Raw genomic sequence first — 22,246 nt, forward strand, 5'->3', positions numbered from 1 at the left:
GTATTTAACTTGTGTAGAAACTCTCCAGAATGTGCGTTGTATTTGTATTACAGAAAAACACCAACAGTTCTCTTCACGTGTCTTTTCTTGTTTCTGTGTTGCTGCAGATCTGATCGTCAAACTGGCAAAGGACAAGTTTGGAGCCATTCAGACGGAATATCAAAAGGTAAGAGTGTGTGTGTGTGTGTGTGTGTGTGTGTGTGTGTGTGTGTGTGTGTGTGTGTGTGTGTGTGTGTGTGTGTGTGTGTGTGTGTGTGTGTGTGTGTGTGTGTGTGTGTGTGCGTGCGTGCGTGCGTACGTGTGTTTTACAATCATTGTTCTGCTGCATCTATTTGTCTGCTTTAGTGCCTCATGTTTTTCTAATCACTTCTAGCAATATATGATGTGAATTACACGAGAAGTGCACCACAGAGAGACGCTCTGCAGTCTGTGAGTGTTCTGGTCTTAATAGCTTTTGTAAACCGAGGCGATCTTATCACCGGGACCCCAGAAAGGAAACGGTAATTGCTTCTGGCAAAATGTATGAATTTAGAGAACGAAACAACATCTGAGTTTTTTTATAAACAACAACTTTAACAACCTCAAGCTCTCTGTTTTTGGCTGAGACCTGAAGGAAATACTTTTTCCTAATTATGGAGGATTCTACCATCTGTCTGTGTGCAGTAATTTCAAACTGCAACTATGTGGATATGCATGCTGGGTTTTTGAAAACTTTATTTTTGTTGCTTTTGTTCTATTTCATCCACGTGTTTCCTGTTTTGTGGCTTTGCTCTTTCTTTGACGCTGAGTTGCCTTTGTCTTCTGCATGCCCTCTCCATCTGATCTGGCCTCCCTCAGCCAGAGAACATAGTGCTGACCCTTCAGGTAAAGTCTGCACTTCACTGGATTTACAGTCAAACCCCCCGTCCCCCTGTGTCGTCCTGCTCCATCCTGTCCCCAATGCGAGTCAGTGGGGCTGCACAGCTGAAGCAGAAATCCTTTACCACTTTGTGTCCTCTATGCATTGGCTACATTTTCATTATTGGAGAAGAGGAGATTAGTTGTGCAGCTCTACGACTTCCACCCATCCCTCACCATCCACCTCACAACCACCCACCCTTTGGCTTGCTCAGACTTTCATCAGCGGCACTGATGAAAACCCCCTTCGTCGTTTGTTCATCAAATGACTCCTCGTCACTGACTGTGATCCTCCTGCATCATCGCAATCAAGGATAATGCAACGGTTCATCTGAGTGTAGTGGAAACTCGACGTATAGTGAAATAAAAGCCTGTTTTCCTTCTTTCTCTGTTGAGCACTCGTGGTCCTGTCGGGGCAGAGGAGGATAGCGTGCAGCACAAACCGCCACGTTCCTCTCAGCGTCCTATCAAACCACATATAATGGAAGAAACACCAACATGGGTTTGGCGTGGTAAATTTAAGTGTCTCGTTTTACTGCTGAATCTGTGAATTCAATACTTTTAGTGTACTTTTAGCCGCACGCTCCCAAACTCGATCCTGCTCTTTGAGTTTTCCTGATTGTAATGACTGACAGTGTGTAAAAGTAGAGCAGAACATTAAAACTCTTCAGTGGTCGTATAGTGAATTCCTTTCGAAACTGCTGGTCGGTCGGCTAATTTGCGTCTCAGCAGTATTTCCCTCCCTGTTGTCCACACTAACCACAGCAAGTATATAAGCCACATGTTAACACACACACACAGACACACACTTGATCTTTAGTGTGCTGATGTTGGCACAATTCTTTCTTCGACTGTAAATCTTCACATACTGACCTGCACCACTGACGCAGCTTCGTAAAAGAGCATCTGTCCTATTAAGTGCTTCAAACAGATCATTCAGGAAAACATCAATTAGAACCTCTTCCCTGTGCAGATTATCCTGTTGCCTCCTCATCATCATATTTCTTTAGTTTTACTTTTGGATAAAGAGGTTGGGCACAGTCACGGGTCAATAAAGTATGACTGTGGCGATACCTCGATTCTGCAGTGGAGCGTTTTAAGACTGGATTCGATTTATGACTGTGGCTGGTCGAGTATCATTCTCGTCCGAGCTGCTACTGTTTTGTTCCGTTCTTTCTGATATTAATAATTAATAAAAGTTTGCCTTAAAAGACTGTTTTACCCCAAAGTCCATCCATCAGTGAGGAGAGGATATTGCTTATTTCTAGCCGGGGGGGGAATTCGGCGAGAGGTCAGTTTACATTCAGAGACAAAACAGCCGACTCGCCAACAACCACCACCTTCTTGGCGTGGGACGACGGTGTTAAACACTTGACCACCGTGACACCTGCACCCAGTGGAGCAGATAACTTTGCTGCCTTTAAACTGGTCACTCTTAAAAAGGTTCGCTAGTCGGTGAAAGCCCCTGTGTAATCTTAGTCCGGATTAAAAGTATATTTAGCCCGTGGACAAAAGCTTTAGACTTTATAAATCACACACACAGAGCAACAAGGTAAACAATGACGTTCTTAGTTTTCTTGCTTCTATCCGTGTTTGTTTTATTTCCCGATTAACTTTATCGAATTGCAAAAGCACAGGTTAGAAAATCTATAGAAAAGATATATAAATACAAATAAAGATGTAAACTAATAAGTGCAATAAATATTTGTTGTCCTTTTGCTAGTGTGGAAATCATGTCACTGGGAATATCATGTGTCTCTTGCAGCTCCCAGTCCAGTTTAATAGCAACATGATCCCAGTCAGGATAATGAATCAAAATGGGACACACACACAAAAACCAACAAAAAGGAATCGCATCATTAATTCGTTCACAGCGGCTCGTGTATCTCAGACATTTAGCTGACACTCAGTGACGGCATCTTGCTCGAGGACACTTCAGCAGAGCTTGTGGCCGCCGCCTTGATGAAATCTGATTTCTGAAGAAACGTCCTCGCCGCGCACACACATGCTGCCACCTCAACATCCAGTTCGCTCTCGTTAGAAGGTCATCTTCCTCTTTTGGGCACTTGTTAAGATAAAGCCACGCTCCAAAAATAGTCAGAGCTGCGGGCGCTTGAAGAGCGGTGGTGGGAAAATAAAACATTTTGTCCTTCTTTTGTGAAGATTCGCCCCAATAACAAGCGAGAGCCCAGAGGCCGGGTGACAACGCGAGCGCTCAGATTTGCACAATGCCCTCAACGCATGGGCTGACATTGGTGCTTTGAAGGCTCATTCATGATGCCTTGATGTACAAAAATGGAAACCGTCAGTTTTAAACGACGTAACCGCCACTGCCCCACATACTTCCATTACGTTGGCATTGTTGCTAAGACGACGTCCACTAGAGGGAAGCACAGAGTCAAGAGTTACTGACGACAACGAACATGTCGATGGTGGGAGAGGTTTTGATTATCATCTCTTAAGAAAGAGGCAAAACAGGAAATCAATATTAAGTTCCACCATTGTTGACATTTTCCTCCTCGAGTTCTACGGTCATCTCTTGAACTATTGGCAACACTGCCCCCCCACGATTTCCAGTGGTACTGCTCTGTTTGATTTGTTTTGTCCGTGTCCTGAAGCTTTTTATAAGACGCAGACAAATATGGATGAAGTTAATGCAGAGTATGGACAGAGGACTCCGTCTGTTTCGTATCTAACAGATGTCCAATGTCTCTTCTTTGCTTTTCCTCTGCATCTCGACAGAGCTGTTTGTTCCGTCCTCTCCGTTCTCTGACCCCAAAATTGGATTCGGTCCGAAAGGGTGTGAGTGTCAGCTTGTAAACTCCTGTATATCCCTGACACAGCCCGAATCCTCTCTCATCCAAACGCCGGCTTTGGGAGTTTGGATTATTCTCACAGCGGGAGATCTCCCCAGTTTTCATGAAGATTTTCAAATCAAGTGGAGACAAGTTTTTTCTCTCTCTGACATGTTCACTTCTTTTCTCTCTCTCTCTCTCTGTATGTTCAGAGGTAAAAGCTGCAGGTCCCCGGAGAACGCAGGGTCACTGACCTACGCGGAGCGATTAAGATTAGTGCGAATCAGCTGGGAGAGCAGTTCGTCCGTTCAGGAGCACGGGTAGCAGCGCCGCTTTGATCCTTTTATAATGAGACGCTATTGAGCTTCATTGTGACAAGTTACATACGGTGTGGGAATTACCAACCCCCTATTCAATTTTGCCAATTTCCAAAGCCGGTGCTGAGTGCGGTGCAGATAGGAGCAGATTAAGCGGCGGCGCTGTCGTACATGACAAGAGGAGGTAGAGGAGCCGAGCCTGCCAACACGACAAGTTAACTCTCTCATCGCATCAGGAGAAATGTGTAAGAAATCGTGTCGAGTCACCTTGAATATTTCGAATATTCAATCAAAGTCCCGGCTTATTGAGACGTTGGGTTGAGGAACGAGCGGATTTCATAGATGACGAAGAGGAATCCTGAGTCAGAAGATGCAGCCGAGTTCATCCCTCCACTAACTCCTTACTGACATATAGTCCTGGTGTTTTAATCTTACTGCCCTTCACCAACATGTATTAACTCTCTGACCTCTATTCACTCATTAAAGGAGACATAAGATGCTTTGTTCAGTTTTTTCCATTTCCTCAAGTGTCTTTTAGGCTCTTTGTGTAAAAGTTTGCAAAGTTAAAATATCCAATGTTTTAATTTTGACGCCTATAGCAGCTAGCCTGACACGCCCCTTAACGAAGCTTCTGTACCTTTACGAGCTCCTTAAAAGTTCCCAGTTCCCCGAGGTGTGAAGTCGTTGGAATATAGGGAAATAAAAACATTGACACTGCAAACAAAATATCTTGTCTTTATGTGTCTTGACAGTTTAAACAACACCTTGACACATTTGTCCAATATTTGCAAAGTGACAAAGAGTAAAGAAAAAAAACAGGTTTGACAAGCGAATAGGTAATTTGCATGTTAATCATAAAAACGTCTGTATTGACTAAAAACTGGATGTTTGTTAAAGATTGACAAACAGTTAAATTTATATTATTTGGTAGTTAATGACGTCTGCAACTCGACAACTTATATACAAAAGTTTTCGCTGTCTGCTCCAACTTGGTGGCCACTAATGACATTTTCGTACATTGGTTAGCCAATCACAACAGAGTGGACCAGCTGGCCAATCAGAGCGTACACTGGGCAGGTGGGGGCTGCCTTAAAGAGACAGGAGCTAAAACCAAGTGTTTGAGACAGAGGCTGAAAAGAGGAGCTGCAGCAGGGGACAGTCTGAGGAAAGTGAACATTAGAGCTTTTAAACCTTCTCAAGTAATAACATCCTGAATATGAGCAGAATATGTCTCCTTTAACTGTTTATTAACCATCACAACTTCCCTGTCTGTGAACTCGTTTGACGTTGTTTTACAGGTGAAATGAAAATACTGAAGAATCAAGCTTCGATGCATTTTCTCTGAGCACATTTTCCAGTTTATTAGCTCCAGCTGCTCAGTGCAGTATATTCTCACCTGAAGGTTTAACGGTTACTTATAGTTTAAAGTGTCGTTCAGAGCTATTGATTCAACTTTACGGTCATTTTGGAGGCGAGTGGAGTTACCTCATACTGAGAAGTGTTTCTAATACTTGTTCTGCTTCATTGTTTTTAAATGGGATATAACTAGCATACAGGCAGAATGTAAGGCTGTTATATCAGAGTGCATCAGTTGAATCTGGGTGCACTGGCTGTTTATTTGTCAGTTTATCATGCAATTCTTTAATATCAGCCATAAAGACGGAGTTAAGTGATTATACTGCCAAGAGATAATTTCACCTGTTTCATTTCTGCCTCAATTTCCCATGAATCCTCAAACCTCTTCCACTTCATCATCAGCTGAGCACATCTTCTTATTCTCCTAGCGACACTCTGCTGTGAAATTATTAAAAAAAGGACGAACCTCACTGAAACAGTTGTAATTAATCATCTCAACCCCCGGGGGCTTATTTGTCTTCTTGTTTCCAGAAAATCAGGATTTCATGACTTGATGTGAGTTTAAAGTGCTCCTCATAGGGCGGAGCGTCGCTGCAGAGCACTAACTGCTGTGTAGTTCCTTCCTATTGAAGCAGGTTTTTCATCAGATATGCTTTTCCCCTTCATTAGAGTGAGAAAAAAGCTGCTCCACGGGGCTACGTAGACGGCTCTGACTCCTATAATCCTTGAGATGTTGTTATCCTCTCGGTGCATATGGCACTTTATTGGAAATGCATGTAAAAACAACCTTTAAGAATCGCTGTGTTTTCATCTCACAGCTCTTAGGAGTCTTGGCATCTGTCTTGAATAATATTGTATCTAAAGAGTTGATTATTGAATTTGCTTGTGGTATTTAAGAACCGGAAAGAAAAGGATTCTCCGGCAGTGATTAGTGTTATGCAATGTGTATTTTGTTTATCCACAAATCCCCCTTTGGACAAAGAGTAGAGAGAGAATTTCCTGCAGTGGGATCCTGCAAGATATTTTTAGATTTGTTGCTCGTTTTATCCTCAGCATCCTTGTGTGTGTCCTTCCTTCTTCTCCTTTATGTCGTTGTTAATCTATCCTTTCTTCTCTCCCTCACTCCCCGACTCACCCGCTCCCTTCTCCTGATACAATCCCACCACCACTTAATTCTCACCTCTTTTTATTTAATCTCTTTTCCTCCCTTTTTCCACCTCTGATGCCCTTTTCTCACCTCATCTCATTGCCGTGCTCGCCACTGTTATGTTTCCTTATTCCTCATCTCATTATTTTTCCCTTTTCATTCCACTCACCCCCCCCCCACGCTGACCCCAGGCCATCTACTACGAGATAGGCTTCCTCGTGTGTGCGGCGGTGGGCCTGCTGTTCGCCGTCCTGATACCGTTAGTCGGCCTCTTCTTCTGCATGTGCCGCTGCTGCGACAACTGCGGCGGCGAGATGCACCAGCGCCAGAGGAAGAACGCAGACTGCCGGCGCGGCCTGCTGGGAACGCTGCTCTTCTCCACCTCACTGGTCATCACGTGAGTAGGACACATGCACACGCACACGCACACACACACACAAGCGAAGATGCAAGCAGGCGTGTTTTATGCACTGGTATATGAATGCATACATATGCTGCAATATATACAAGTTACATGCACAAAGGCAGGCTACACACATCCAGGGAAAAACACACTGTACACACATCCCTTTTCATCTTGTGTGTCCTTTTCACACACTGCACACACACACACACACACACACACACACACACACACACACACACACACACACACACACAAATGTTGGTCATCACCCTGCCTTCCCCATCCCCCTGCTGTTGGCTATATATAGTAAAGACCCCATATAGATATTATGTGACAGCACCCTTCATATTTGTGTTTGGTCTAATCTGCAGGGAATTCACACTTTAACTTACTGTGGCGATTTCATAATTATCATCGTCATATATACACATATATAAAACAATAACAAACCATCATCATCTCAGTTTTGTACTATTCTCCTTGGTATTTTCTATAATACCTCCTGCTCCTGCCTTTCAGGTTCTAGTATATCACTGCTCCAGGGAAATGCAGTGAGCGTAGCAGCAGAATTAACTCCTAAGATTGCTCCTGGTGTAACGCAGTACTACTAATTGTAATTAACTGTTGCAATGTAGTAGTTGTGAATTGCGCTGCCGTGCTGTGCTCGTCTGTTTCCTATCACTGGATACAAACATCAATGACACTTTCTGACACTCGCTCTCGCTCAAACCAGAGAGCGGCAGCTGCAGCCGAGCGGAAAACACTTTAGATGGAGTTGCTTTTAACCATCATCACGTATGGACGATGTGTCTCCACCTCCTCCCGCCATCCAGACATGAAGCCAGAATATCCTGCGTACAAACACGTCCATCTTGCACATTTGGAGCCAGAAAGCGGAACTGAGGTCCCACAGATACACAAGCTCGGCCAATTGCAAGTGTCTCAGCTGTCAATCACATTTCATAGCAGAAAGTAACTGATTAAAACCAAATTTACCAGAAAACTAAACACTAGTGTGATAAGAACTACCTGAAATGACAGAAACCATCTTTGGAAACAAATGATTTAACGTGTACTTTTTACTTTTTGTAGAAGGCAGGGTTTATGGCCTATACTGAAGCCAGCCACCAGGGGGCGATCATGATGTTTTGGCTTCACTTTCAGGGAGTTATCATGTCTTCCATCTTTAGTTACAGTCCATGATTAAGGATTTCAGAAAAAATTGTTTGGAAAAGTTCTAGATTTCCAAAGTTTGATTGATTCTTTGATTGTTTGCATCTCAGAATTTATTAGTTAGAACCTCATTAATCTGATCTAACCAGAGCTAGTTCTATAATAGTGACTACGAGTTTAAAGGCGAGTACAAGTCTGTTGACTGATCAACCCAAACTAAAAAGTCTTGGAGCGCCACCATCTTGGAAAACTAAGTGACGGGTTTGTCTCAAATTAAACAAGATAATGGAAAATGATGGCAAAAGCAGTATTAGGCTTCACATGTTTGGGACTAAAGCTTTAGTGTGTTTATTCTATATATCAGCACATTACATCTCTGTTTGTCCAGTTTATCTCACTGAAATCGTCTCTGAGAAGCCAGAGGAACTCAATCCGCGCTCTGTTGTGCCGTCTCCGTGGAGGGAGCAGCAGTTGCCGCCGGGGATGTAGCCGCGGCACAAAAGGCTTAGGAGGGCGTCCTCGTCTTGTGCTTGACTGAAGGGATCCAGGAATGTGTTTAGTTTGATGTTCTTTGACTTTCGGTCCTCGTTGGAATGAAGCCCGGATATTAGAAATTCCACAGCAATATCCTAGCAGCCCAGACGCAGGAGTCTGAGAGCATCGCCTGAGTTCTTATTAAATCTCCCGAGCTACCAGGCGGAGACGCTGCGGAGGCTCTAATGAAGCAATTACAGGCAGGACAGGGATGAGTACCGAGCCCCGGACCAGGCTGCTTTTCACTGCCACTAAAAAGCTAAGAGCCGGCCACAGAGGAGTGGCAGGGGGGATATTTATTTTCAGAGAAGTGTTAAAATTGGATTAAGGGAGTAGAAAAGACTCTCAGGTACGGGTCAGGACAATACGAGAGAGAGAAGACAGTGAACGCACCAAAAACTAAGTAAGATGTAAATCCACAGGTTCCTTTTGACGTCTTGTTAACAAAGCTGCGTGATTCCGATGTGGTTTAATTCTGACGCACACGTCTGTTTAGTTCTCGTATTCATCCCAAACAAATTCGGATATAATATAAAATACTATCATAAAAATATAAAGCGCCAGACTTTAACTTTAACTTCCAACTTGATGTCCTTTTCACAGGAGGTCAATTTACTTCCAAACTGCTCTTTAGATAATATTTTAGAGTGCGCTGCATTGAAGCAGTTCAATTTGCAATATGGATTTATCTGCTTTACTAGAAATGTCACGCTACCTAAAATATAAGCATAATGTATGAATGACTAAGATGAATCCCCCCCCCCTCACTGCCTCCTCTTAATTCAATTTACTATAATGCACATCGGCAGCAAAGTCAGAGGCTGCGAATGTAAATGCACAGGATCAATCGGCCTCCTGGTTTGATATCGCTTGTTCTTCAGAACCCTTTTATCTCATTTGTCAAATCCATGAGCGCCACTGACAAACGCTGTCTGGTTTTAACATCCAACAGGGACGAACCCCTCGTATGTGCAGCCATGTCGGTGTTTCCCAACCGGCTAGTTGCCTTGGTAACCTAGAGTCAATGAATTTGAGCTGCAGCTTTTTAAACTGTAAAGGAGATCGCTAAAAACAAACAGTGGTGAAGTGTTGATTCAGTCACACCGGATGAATGACCAATCTCGCATGAAGCAGTTCATATTGAATTTGCCTGGAATATAACATTCAACAAGTGAGCCACACATTTGTTTCCTCGATTATAAAATAGTGTAAATGTGTACATTATACGCTAAATTGTATTTCCCACTTCATGAACAATGAAAACAAGACATGTCTGCGAATATTATTTTTATATGTGCAAAACAGCTGCAGTAAAACTAAAAATGAACAGGAGATGAGCAGTAAAATGTCTGTTTTGCGTCACGCTCTACTGTGAAGGTTGCTGGGTCAAATCCCAGGGGAGCTGCCGAAAAGCTGTGGTTGTAAACATGAATGAGTAATGTTTACTGGGTTAGAGTAGAGCTGCAGGGAGCCGGGGGTTTGATTCACACCGGTGACACAGTCATGCTCGTTGTGCGTGTGTGTGCGTGTGTGTGTGTGTGTGTGATCAAGTTCAGCACATGAGTTCATCCTGTGTCACTGTTTGTCTTTATGTTACAAGAAGCAGGAAATCAGACCCAATCAGAGTTTTTACATAAAACTAATTAATTAACCAGATCCAGATTAAGGTAAAGTACTCATCAGTGCAGCTGTATCATTAACTCTCTCACCAGGTTAAATTAGGTGAACGAAGATCGGAATCTAAATAAGATTAACGTGATTAATGAGCCTTCGTTATTTGTGAATCATTGTTTCATAATTGCACATAAATAAATGAGACTGATTTCTCTTCGAGTCGTGAATCTGAGCACGAACTCGGATCAGGTTAATAATAAAACATGTGAGCAGAAGTGGAAAAACCACAGAGAAGCGCAGCAGCGTCGAACTGAAGCAGCAGCCAATTAGAGGCAGATTTACAACGAGATGAACCGGAGTCGTCGTAATGATGCAGTGAGAACGAGTTTGTGTTAACAGCTTCGTTGTGGTTTCTGTTTGTCAGATGAAGCCGGCGCGAGAAAGTGGAGACGCGTCCTCCATCTTTGTTTAGAGCCGATGGCGTGGACGCTTCTTCTAGAGATGCGTCAATGATCATTTTTTTACTTTTCAATAATTACAGGGATCGTTGGATCGTATATTACAAACGATCAGATCCACACTGACAGATTTGTTTGATTGAATAAAAAGAGAAGATCCGTTTCATTATCCATTCTCGTGAATCTGCAGCACAAACATCTTCCCATCACTCTGCTGTGTTTGTTTGTTATTAACGTATCAAGGCTCAGCTCGTGCACGTGTGTATAGTAAAAGGTGCATTCTGCATTAAGCCCGTCTGCACGTTATCAAAAAGAACAGCAGAAGCTATTTCCGTCTCGGCTAATCAGCTCTGACTCCACGTAACTCCTGCATGGATTTACGGCGACGAGATGACAGACACAAGATCCGTCCCTCTGTTCCAGCCGAGTGGAAGACCCCCGCCTCGCGCTGTTACCCAACATGCACCTCAGCGGCCTATTTCAGTCCAACGCTATTAACCTAAAAGTTCCAAACACGGCGACCTTAGACATTCGCGGGTAATCACGCAGGGTCTAATTAATGATAATGCAGGTGACAGTGAACTGAGCGTTCGGCGCCATGTGCTTCAGTCTCAGTCACTTTAGATTTAAAGAGTTTGTTCTCGTATAAGATTTCAGATATGTAGGATTTCTGCAGGTTCTTTACCGAACCCGCCTCTGACTAAACTCTGGGTGGTGACTATTTGCATGTATCTATCAAAATGTTGTGTCATTCTTCCTTATTTCACCATCAATTTAAGCCATAAGTCTTCTTATGACACTGATGTTTATTCAAGTGATGATGTTTCTGATCATTTTGGTTTTAGTTCGTTAAAAACAGTGTTAAACATCATGATAGGCAGCAGCTTTCCTGCAGGACCTCGATACCACGGCTCCACTTCACTTGCAGTATTTTCCCCCTTGTTTATGTGACAAGAGATATTATTAAATTGTTAATAAAGTGACCCAAATAAAGCATAAAAACAAACTGTCCGTAACAATAACTGAAAATAAACCTCTCAAGTGACATTTAATACTTGGCTGAACTTTGCATTTGATTGCAGCTCTGAGGAAACAAACTCCTAATTGTAGTGAAACGCCTCACAGTCACTTAATTGCACAATTACAGGACCACAATCTCTCAGACTAACACACACAAAAATAAGCCCAAACTATTAGTCACTTAGGGAGACGCACAAACACACACTCCCACACATCCTCCGCCGCCTGTAACCCACTCACCGCTCGGTTAACAGCCTCCCCGGGGGGGGCGTCGCACGCGCTGCTATTTTTAGAGGATTCATTAATAGTGCGAGGAGCATTAACTTTGCTCCGTCCTGAAGGAAAGGCACGGCGACTGTGAAGATGGCTGAATAAATGTCAGGCTGCTGGGACGTCCTCACAGGCAATTTATTTTCACTCAGCAAAATGTAAAATGAAACTTTTCTCAAGTGCATTGTGGGGAAAGTGGGCAACAGCAGCAGCAGCAGCAGCAGCGGCAGCAGCGGCAGCAGGCGGCGGCAGCACGGCGGCGGCAGCGGCGGCGGCGAGCGGCAGCAGCAGCAGCAGCGGCAGCAGCGGCAGCAGCAGGAGAAAATAAATCACTGAACTAGAATCAGTGCATCATGGCTGTTCGCCGCCATCACCCAGTTAGTTTATGTCCTTAAAATGTTGCATTCTTATGCTATATAGCAATACTAAATCATTAAAGGACCAATTACATGAACATTTACTGTGAAACATTTCCTTAAGTTTAGTTTTCTATAACATTTGGTGCAGAAAGTACAGGAGGAGGATTTTTATAATATCAAATACATTCGTAAAAGTTTTATTTATTTTACAGTTAGATCCTGAGATGCTGCATCTGTAGGTGTGAATTATTTAGAAAGTGTCTTTGTCGATCTTCAATCTTTGACTTTGTCTGAGTCAATAATAAGTTTCTCTCACTTCCTGAATAATTCATATTTTGGAGATACAAAGTTTTTATAACACGATGAACAGATGGAGTGAGGCTGCTCTTCTGTGCTTTTTAAAGTTTTGAGTTTTACTGTCCCATTTTGAGTTTTACTGATTTTGTCGTCCTTTAGTTCGGTAAGTTCATTGAGAGATAGTTTTTTTTAGGTAATTGGTAAGTTTCGTTGGTTTTAAGAGAGTTTTTATATGTTACTAAAATGAAAGTTGAAAGAATGACAAGCAGAGCAACTTGCCATTTGGTTTTTATTCGTTTTTTCATAAAAAATCCATATTGAGAAACGTAAGTACAGATGTAACAGTTTTGAGATAGAGACGATTATTTCTTTCTAGAAACTGGCCCATAAACATCTGTAAAAACCCTCAAATTGTCAAAGTGAACTCACACATTCGGTCTATAACTCTTTTTGTGTTTCATTTCTTCGTTTCCTCGCTTCTGATCTCGATGATTTTCTTTCCTCGGCACAATCTTCTCTTTTTTTGTGTTAAATTGAGAAACATAAGAAAAGAACGTACAAAACCACAGAAGCATTTTCATTTCTGTATTTTCTAGCTATTCCCTCTGTCATTGCTTTTGCACACAGGAGGTTGACATCCTCACTTTGATCCTTCCTACAAAGCTCCACTTGTCTTGATCATATTTCCAACCAGGATGAACACAACAGTTATTAAACCAGTGAAAATATCAAAGCATTGAATCATATGCCTGAATCCACTCTATAGTTAAAAAGATGTAACAACCCCATATTCAGTTTAGAGTGAACAGTGCAATATCCTTCCTCTCACACTTTACATGGCCAATATAGTTTAATGGCCACATGTATAAATGTCTCCATCAGTTGCTGGTCACAGTGGTGCAGACACGACTTCGCCACTGGTGCAGTGACATGAGAACAGAGCTGACACAGCAAACACAGACTGAGCAACAGCACAAGCCCCAGTCACAAGGACACAGAGACACAGGAGCAGCTATTAATCCTGCTGCACTATACTGAGCTTTTATTTTTGGAAAGTTGTTAAAATACATAGAGCAGGAAACTACTTTGTCCTTTCAAACTATCACTTGTGCCTGAAGTCTTATTTCAAATTAGAAATGATTTTTATTTGTCTGCCCGCTATTTGCCATCGTGTCTGTACTGTATTTTATTATATTCGAGTTTCCACTAACTGAGCCTCTGTCCCCTCTGTCCCTGTGGAGGAGACACGATGTCCCCGCAGATGCCTGATCACTGCCCAGCACGTAGACAACCACACAATGGCAGCTTCACGCAAACCGGTGCCAAGCTAATTAACTGGAGAGGGTTGTTGTCAGATTTGCTTTACATCCCATCATTTCTCACATCTCCTGGGGTGAACCTCACTTTTACTGGTTTGAAGCCAAAATCCACTTTAATTTTTTTTGTTTTACAGATTCCATTTTGTCTCCTCGTCCCGGCTCCTTTACGGTCTGTGACTTCTTGTAATGAGTGAAATATAAATCAACACACAAAGTGCTCCAGCAGGGAACTCCACACAGTGAAGCTTATTGATGTGCGCCGCTCGGTCAGGACTTTCTTTTGGATTTATCGGTGCACATATGTGTTACAATAGTGATGATGTGGCACAGTGTGGCACCGGAGAGAGAGAGAAGCTGGTTTACAGCTGAGAGCTGGTTTCTATCTCAGGGGCGTCGGCTCCGAGGATTTATAACCACAAAAATAGTCGCATTTCTAACACAGACAGAATCGTATTTCATCTCTTTGTCACTGTGTTTTAACTTTATGTTCAACAGGGTTGAAGCGGCACCATTTTAAAAATGCTGTGGTCAGATTACAACTCGCACTGTACGAGTAAATCACCTGCGATGGAAAAGCCAAAGCTCACGATTTACGACTTGTGACCATATGTTCCGTTTTGTGAGATGAAAAGTAAAAAAGAAGGTGAGAAATCGATATGCTGGTCGTGATGGAGGTGGTTGGTTCAAACTACTGAAGGGATTTCGAAATTGTTTGACGGGTTGGAACGTGGGCCAAGAAATAATCCGTTAAATTTTGGCGTAGATACAGACGAGGTTGTGGATCCAGGATTTTTTTTTAAATCGCTCTTCTTTTGTCTGCGTTGTTTTTTTGATATTTTCTCTGATTTCCCAGGAAATAGTCCTAAAACTTGAAGAAGAAAATCAGGCATATTGAAGGGACTGTTGTCTATGAGTGTGCAATTTGTCTGGTTTATATTTATCAGCACAGTTGGACGCAGGTATGCATTCCACTGATAGTTATTCTGGTCATTTGCCATTTCATACAGACACAGTGAGAAGAAACGATGCCGAGTTTAGGTAATAGCTTCTACTATGCTCCTGTGCTCCTCACTACACTACACTGCACGACACAATCAGAAAGTCGTGATATTAGATTTTGTCTCTGTCCTCGTCCATTGCAACCACGACTCAGCCATTGCGAGAGTGTGAGATTCAGAAGTACGACTTCACTTCTCCGGCCGAGTCTTCACCGGTGTTTTCTCTTCACTCCTCCGCAGAATCTGTAGGAATTATTTTTTCTATCTCGCACAAGCCCACACAGACGCAGTGAACCTCGCTCCTCTCAGCCGAGGTCTCCACAGGCCGACTCAGGCAGCGAAGATCTTGTTTTACTGCTGCGGATCCGTGCATCAATATGTTCAATACCCAGCGTAGGCGGCGGCGGCTCTGATCATGTGGAACATCACAATCACTGCAGGGGAAAAAGTGCGTTTGAGGCTGAGAGCGAGAACGGTGAGCTTCACACTTCATTTGTTGGTTTTCATTCTGGGTTTTTTATACTTTAATGTGGGTTTGAATTTTTTATTTCCCCCGAAAGTAAATGTTTTGAGTTGTGAACGGAGGCTGCAAGTACTGATGTTCAACACGTTATAAATAAACAAAAATCAGGTTTATATTTCAGCCCTTCACCATCATTGGTCATTCTGAGCACAGGTCCTGCAGACGTCTCAGTGCACGTTGAACTCAGCTCTCACTCTGTGTTCGCTCCACGCTGATCCCACCTAATGACAAAAGGCTCACGCTGTTAGAACCAATCACTGGTCTCCAATTTTACACAACTGCAGGTCCCTTGAAAAGTGACTTTCAGTGCTGACACCAGAGAAAGTTTGAAACGCTTTCTCCAGAGTCTTTTGTAGTCGAGAGCTAAATAATTAAATGCAAATCTTAGTTGATGGGAAATTAAATCGGAGCTCACGTTTGATTGGTCAAGGATTAATGGAATATGTACTTTGTTATGGAGACATTAATTACAGAGTAAACACACCAGCACTTTGAATTTCTTCTTGATCAGTTGATAATTATTCTCCTATCACATCGTTAATATCTGTTTGAAAGGTTAATAATTGTTTATTTTCTTTTTATATCCTCGGCTGCCTCTCTGCTAAATGTCTTAACTACTATGTTACCACGATTTCTAAAATACTAACTGTAAATGAAGGTATTGCACTATACCCAGGATGCCTTGCAAAATACGGTAACTAACTGTGAAGATGTTTTATGGTATTTTTACTGTGTATTTAAATGTAAAAATACAGCAAAGGTTCAGTGATTACATGAGTTCCTGTTATCACATGACAATCACCAAACTTCTAAACCTATCTGTTCATATTTATACTTTATTTCCCCTTTAGAAATTGAGATGCTGCGATTTAGTGCCTTGCTCAGGTGCTCAGGTATTTTGCCAATACACTTTAAAACAGTCATTTGTATCCAAAATCTGTACAAGCTGATGATTATGACTGAAAACCACTTGATAGATACATGTTATACGTCTTTATCTACTTGGAGATAAACCACAAAATTACATGAACTTCAGGCCATGTTTTTTGAATCTCTTGGCTCCTCTTGGGTTTTTTAAAATCCTGCTGAATTCCACTGACCTTCTGTGGATGAACCCTACCGGCTGTTTGGCTCAGAGTTTGTACTCATATCATTTCTGGACTGTTTACTGTCAATTGTCTTCTTGTGTCCCACCCACTGAACACATCATGCTTATGAGGGGGGGGGGGGATAACACCGTCTTTTCTGGGTTGTGTTGCCCGGAGCTACGGCCCCGGAGTCACAACGCTTAGATATTCATTGTCTGGATAAATTCTTGTTAGGACACGATGCTGCTCTGGGAGGCCGGACTCAGGCTGTGACCTGGCAAAGCTCCGAGAAGACAAAATCAAACTGTGGATTAAAGGAACAGCGGCTACTTGAGGGGGAAAAGCTGTTTAATGGAATGAAAGCAGACTAACCCGAGGCCTGACTGAATAAAATGTTGGATTAATTGCGTTCAGCGGGGCCCTAATTGAATAAAGTAATTAACAAGACTCTATGGAATCAAACAGTGGCTAAAAGAGATCAAATGGAGGCTATGTAGCTGCATCTTTGCCCTCTTAACATTAAAATATGTGCATGATGTGTCAAAAGTATTGATTTAAAGATTTGTCTCTATATAGAAATAAATTAATACAAGTAAAGAAGAGCCTGACCGATATGGATTTTTGGTTCTGATTCTCTGATACTGATATATTGGTCGATAAACAACTATAAATAAAAAGAAAACACAAATACTACCCAATATGTAGAACTTGAATTATGAATAAACATAATTGAATAACGATAGACGACAAAATAAATAAATAAATGCACATCTTTTCCACATTGCTTATTTTGTAAACACAAACGATGACGTGGATTTGTCTGTGAAAGCCTCAAATCTGCCGATATTATCGACTAACAGATAAATCGGTTTGGCTCTAAAATGAAACACTGGTTTTGATGCCAAACTTTTCATGCGTGTGCAACAGGTCAGCTGCTTTATTCTCATATAAATAAACCATACAGTTTCTGTTCTGAGCCTTTGATTCCAGGTCACTGAGTTCAGCCCGGCACCAAAAACGACTGAAATGCTTTTAATAACACAGAATATTCCTTTATTCACTTCACATTCCCTGTTTGACTCTGTTTCTCTGATTTCTTTTGCAAACATTGCAAATCAAGAGCAAGCGTCTAAATCGTCAGTTTGTTTTTCGGGGGAATTACAATGACAACAGTTTTTTCTTATTGAGAGGCAGCATAATAGAAGCCCAGTTCCAGCAGTGTGAAAGCGGGGACGGGCTGGGAAAGACGACTGTCCCAGCCCTCGCAACTACAATCACACTGAATGCAGCCCATTGTTGGAGTTTGTAAAAGCTATGGAGCCACCAGACCATGTAACACTCACTGTCCAGCCCCCCAGTATAGTGGCCTAGATTCTGAGGCACTGCACCAGTTTGATGCTCCTGTTTATCTGCAGTTGTGGGGCTTTCCACCCCGAGGGACGGTTTCATGTGTCATTTGGCTTCGGCTCAAACAGGAATTGCAGCCGTTTCTCACAGTGGCTTGAGGTGAATGGTCCTCCCACTGTGTTTGAATCGTCCCCTCTGGTCAGTAAGAGGCACACCAACAAAAAGCAGCCTCGCAGAGATCCAGTCATTAGCCACAGTTTGAGGTAGTACTCAGTTAAAGTGTCGCTGATCCGGAGACAGTTGAGTTCGTCTCGATTATGTCGTCTCAGCCTTATTCTGTGAAAAGCTGTTGTGATTTGGGGCAATACAGATAAAATAAAGTTGAATTCAAAGGAGACATATTCAGGTTTCTAGTATTAATTTGGGTTGTTATTGAAAAGGTTGTAGACAAGATAAGATAAGATAAGATAAGATAAGATAAGATGATCCTTTATGAGTCCCACCCTGGGGAAATTTGCAATATTACAGCTGGAAGAGTCAAAAATAGGCATCAGTAAGTCATAATAAGTAACATGCAATACTTAAGTGTAAGGAAATATAGCTAAATATAAATTGGAATAGTGTGAGAATACTTACAGTGAATGGACTGCACATGAACCAATGTATTGCACAAATGGAATTGGACTGTTGCTTAAATTTGGACATTAAAGATTTTACTTTAACCATGTTTTTGACATTTGACACTAAAGAACAATCAATAAATCACCAAAGTGCACAAATCATCTGATTATTCAACAACAATCATACAAAATAATGTTCAGTTGAAGCTCAAGGTTCAGTAGGAGTTAAGTTATATAGTTCTCACTTTCTGACTTTTTTCCAGAGAACATTGATATTCCAGGAGAAAACGCGTCCATTTGTGAGCGTGTGAAAACTGGTGAAAAGTTATGTTTTATGTATTTCATGCCGAACCTTCACATTCTAACTTAAATCCTCTCCTCGCTGCCGTCATGCACAATTCATGAGTCTTTTCTACATACTAAACTCCAGTCGGTTTTATGCTGTATGGAGTTTACAGCTGAATGGAATATATTTATCTGCTATATGTGATATTTCAGACACCATTAAATCTTAGAATAACACTTTGGTAATGATTGACCCTCGGGGGGGGAATCCACGGCGTCTTTGTTTCCTGTTGCCTGGATTCAAACGCTGAGAGCAGCAGTGAGAAAATAATCTTCTCCACATAAATTCACTCCACAGCGTCTCTCTTCTCTTTTCTGTTATCCAGCTCAGGCATGTGAGTTTGTTTGATCCCTTTAGCATTGCAACACAAATTTGTATTTTCTCGTCTTTACCCCCAGAAAATAACTAGTAGTGAACAAAACTACCAAGCTGAGCCCGAACTTGATTTTTGCTGAAGGTGCACGGTCGTGTGCTACGCAGGTCGCTTGGAAAACCGCTTTGGCGTTTTTCTCAAAGAGTCTTTGTTTGGCTGCAGATTCCAGCGACCCTGCTGGACACCGAGCGCTGAGAGGGGCAGCGAGCGAGAGACAAAGAAAAAGAGAGGGAGGTGGAGGAGAGAGGGAACCGAGGGCAAAAGAGGAGAGAGGGTGCGGTCGGAAAACCGAGAGTGAAGCGTGAGCCCGAGAGGGTTGAAGAGTGAGAGAGGGGGAAACAATGAAGGAGTGAGATTGAGGAATAAAGGTGTTTCGAGTCGGAGGGAAAGAGAGAGAGAGAGAGAGGAAAACATGGGCTTTGATGATAAAGAAGCACAGACAGACAGAAAGAGGGGAAGGTGTGTGTGTCGTTGTGAATATGTAGATATAGAAATGAAAGAGACAGCGTGTTTGAAAACGTGAGAGAGAGAGAGAGAGAGAGAGAGAGAGAGAGAGAGAGAGAGAGAGAGAGAGAGAGAGAGAGAGAGAGACTGGCAGAGAAAGTGTTGGACAAAAGGCTTTTGTTGTGAAAGTGGCCATTTTGAATCTTCCCCTGGTTCCGGATGGCTCCCCTTCACTGGGTCTCAGCCTAGTTGTTTGGCCTAGTTTCTCATGAAGCCTCCACGAACACGGCGACAGCGGCGTTTACTCTCGGCCCCGCTCGCTATTTATGGCAAACGTCACGCCGCACAATTCCTCCAGACACGGCGGCGAGAACAGTGTTTCTCTCTGGAGGGCAACACGTGACCCCGTAGACTATTTGTCCTTTAAGGGTTTTTTCTGATCATTCCACGTGTTTAATGTGCATAAACTCAACATATGTGCCGAGCTCATCACAGACAAACTGCTTCGACATCTAAAGATGCTCCAACATCCAGGGTTTGAATGTTTCATAACAATTCTATATTATCACAGTGTTTGTATTATTATTTTTTTAAATTGTCAATTCGTTGCTTTTCAGTCGCTTCTTCTCCAAAGTTCAATACTGACGAGTTGTTCCAGGGCTGCATTTAATTATGATTCCCTTGATTAATCGATTAGTTGTTTGGTCCATAAATTGAAAACCAGAAATATTCAAACCGATCGTTTTATTATCAAGATAGTCGGTGACGAATTAAGTAATTAATATGTTGTCTTTACTGGCATGAAGTAGAACATGATGGGAGCATTTTAAAGATGCCGAGTTGGAACCTTCGAACTATTTTATTGGTCAAATAATATATCAAATAATCACATGCACATTACTCTGCACACTTTGTACCCCTGGTTGGACGCCAAACCTGCATTTCATGTCTCACTACTTTGAACTGTGCAGTGACAAAGTTGAATCTAATCCAAAGTAAGAGCGCCACTTGGATTATGGAGGAAATTCTTCTTGAATTCAGAGATAGAGACACGTTGTGGTGAATCAAATCTCCTTCACCCGACACATGAGGAAAAGCCTGGAGCATGGCTGTGCAATGAAAAGTCTTTCAGGGTGATTCCCCTTCATGTACCATCAGGTCAACAACAGGTGCTGACCCCATGAGCAGGTAGATTCATATCAGTCAGACCAAAGAATCCCCTGAGATGATTCACCTGTAAGTCTAAAACAGAGAAAGTGACTTTTTTCTACTTTTAGGTCAGAAACAAACTGTGAAATTCCTAATGTGACAAAATGTGTGCTGCATAACTCAGGTTAGATTAGAAGAGATTAGCGGGATTATAACCACAAAGTGAGACGGTGACTACAGCGACTGCACATCAGACTACTGTAGAGAAGAAGTACACACACACAAACACACACGCCACCGTCTCCATGCATCCACAATAAGACGGTGAACGGAGCGTAACCTCACTTTGCATGAAGTGTACTCACACACTTACTGTATACACACACACACACACACACACACACACACACACACACACACACACACACACACACACACACACACACACACACGCTGCCGCTGCTGCTGCTGCTGCTGCTGCGTGCACACACCTACATGGATGCACAGGCCCACATGCAGATTATACAGTGAGTCACAACAACAGCCTGATTCATCTGCATTGATCTGAACCTCCCCGGTGTCAGGCCCTGACTCAGCCCTTCTGTTGTTCCTCTGTGTGAGTCGCCTCACGTCGTGGAGCTGCTCCTCCTCAAGCCTGTCAGAGATTTTCAGATACTAAACAATATGTTGTGGAGACGTTATTGTTTTATTAGATCAATCAAACCAATAACATCTTGGCACATTCATCTTGGAGAGCGTGAGGATCTGTTGTCAACAAGTTTAATAATATGTAAAGATATTTTACTCTCAGGGACGTGAGAATTTAAAGGATGTAAAAAAAGCTGCATGCTGTTTTTCAGGCATAGATACTTTGCTGCTACTTTGTCCGTTCAGTGAGATTTGGGTTTGATTCCTGGATCAATAAGACAAAATGTGAGATGATGAGACCGTGGATCCTTTGGCTTAATTCGTCTGGAAACCGGCTCAGTAAGAACGTTCACATCACATAATTCTCTGTGGGCTTATGGGCTACGGAGCTTCAAATGTGCAGCTTGAACACAATTAGAGGAAACTTATTTAAGCTATTTAAGGAGAAATATGTCTCGTTAGAACCCAAGTTATGAACATATATTAAAATCAAGCACACTTAAATCTAATGTTACAGCCAACGTGTCAAAGGTTGAGACGAGGAATCTTTGCTCGATTTGAAAACAGGTTTTCTACATTGTGTGAATTAAGGTGACTCACATGTTCTTCTTTGTTGTCCTCATTAGGATGAAAGAAGAATATCTAATGAAATGTTTAATGCTTATGAGTTTGATACTAATTCTTCTCTATTGTTATTGATGCTGCAGCTCTGGTTTCTCGATAATCTTCCTAAATAAAGTCTTTTAAG

At 42.3% G+C, this 22,246-nt stretch overlaps 1 protein-coding gene across 18 annotated transcripts in view; it reads left to right on the forward strand.

Moving 5' to 3' along the window:
* prom1a (prominin 1a) overlaps positions 1 to 22,246 on the forward strand; it is a 68,296-nt gene that overhangs the window by 23,396 nt on the left and 22,654 nt on the right. For 14 of the 18 annotated variants that reach the window (XM_047340630.1, XM_035161994.2, XM_047340629.1 and 11 more), the window contains exons 2-4: positions 108 to 166; positions 838 to 864; positions 6,704 to 6,909. In XM_047340630.1, the coding sequence (XP_047196586.1) occupies positions 108 to 166; positions 838 to 864; positions 6,704 to 6,909 (292 nt within the window). The remainder of the gene's footprint in view (positions 1 to 107; positions 167 to 837; positions 865 to 6,703; positions 6,910 to 22,246) is intronic. The other 4 variants (XM_047340632.1, XM_047340635.1, XM_035162005.2 and 1 more) reach the window with 1 other exon arrangement.

This window comes from Hippoglossus stenolepis, chromosome 7, assembly GCF_022539355.2.
Source record: "Hippoglossus stenolepis isolate QCI-W04-F060 chromosome 7, HSTE1.2, whole genome shotgun sequence".
Taxonomy (NCBI): Eukaryota; Metazoa; Chordata; class Actinopteri; order Pleuronectiformes; family Pleuronectidae; genus Hippoglossus; species Hippoglossus stenolepis.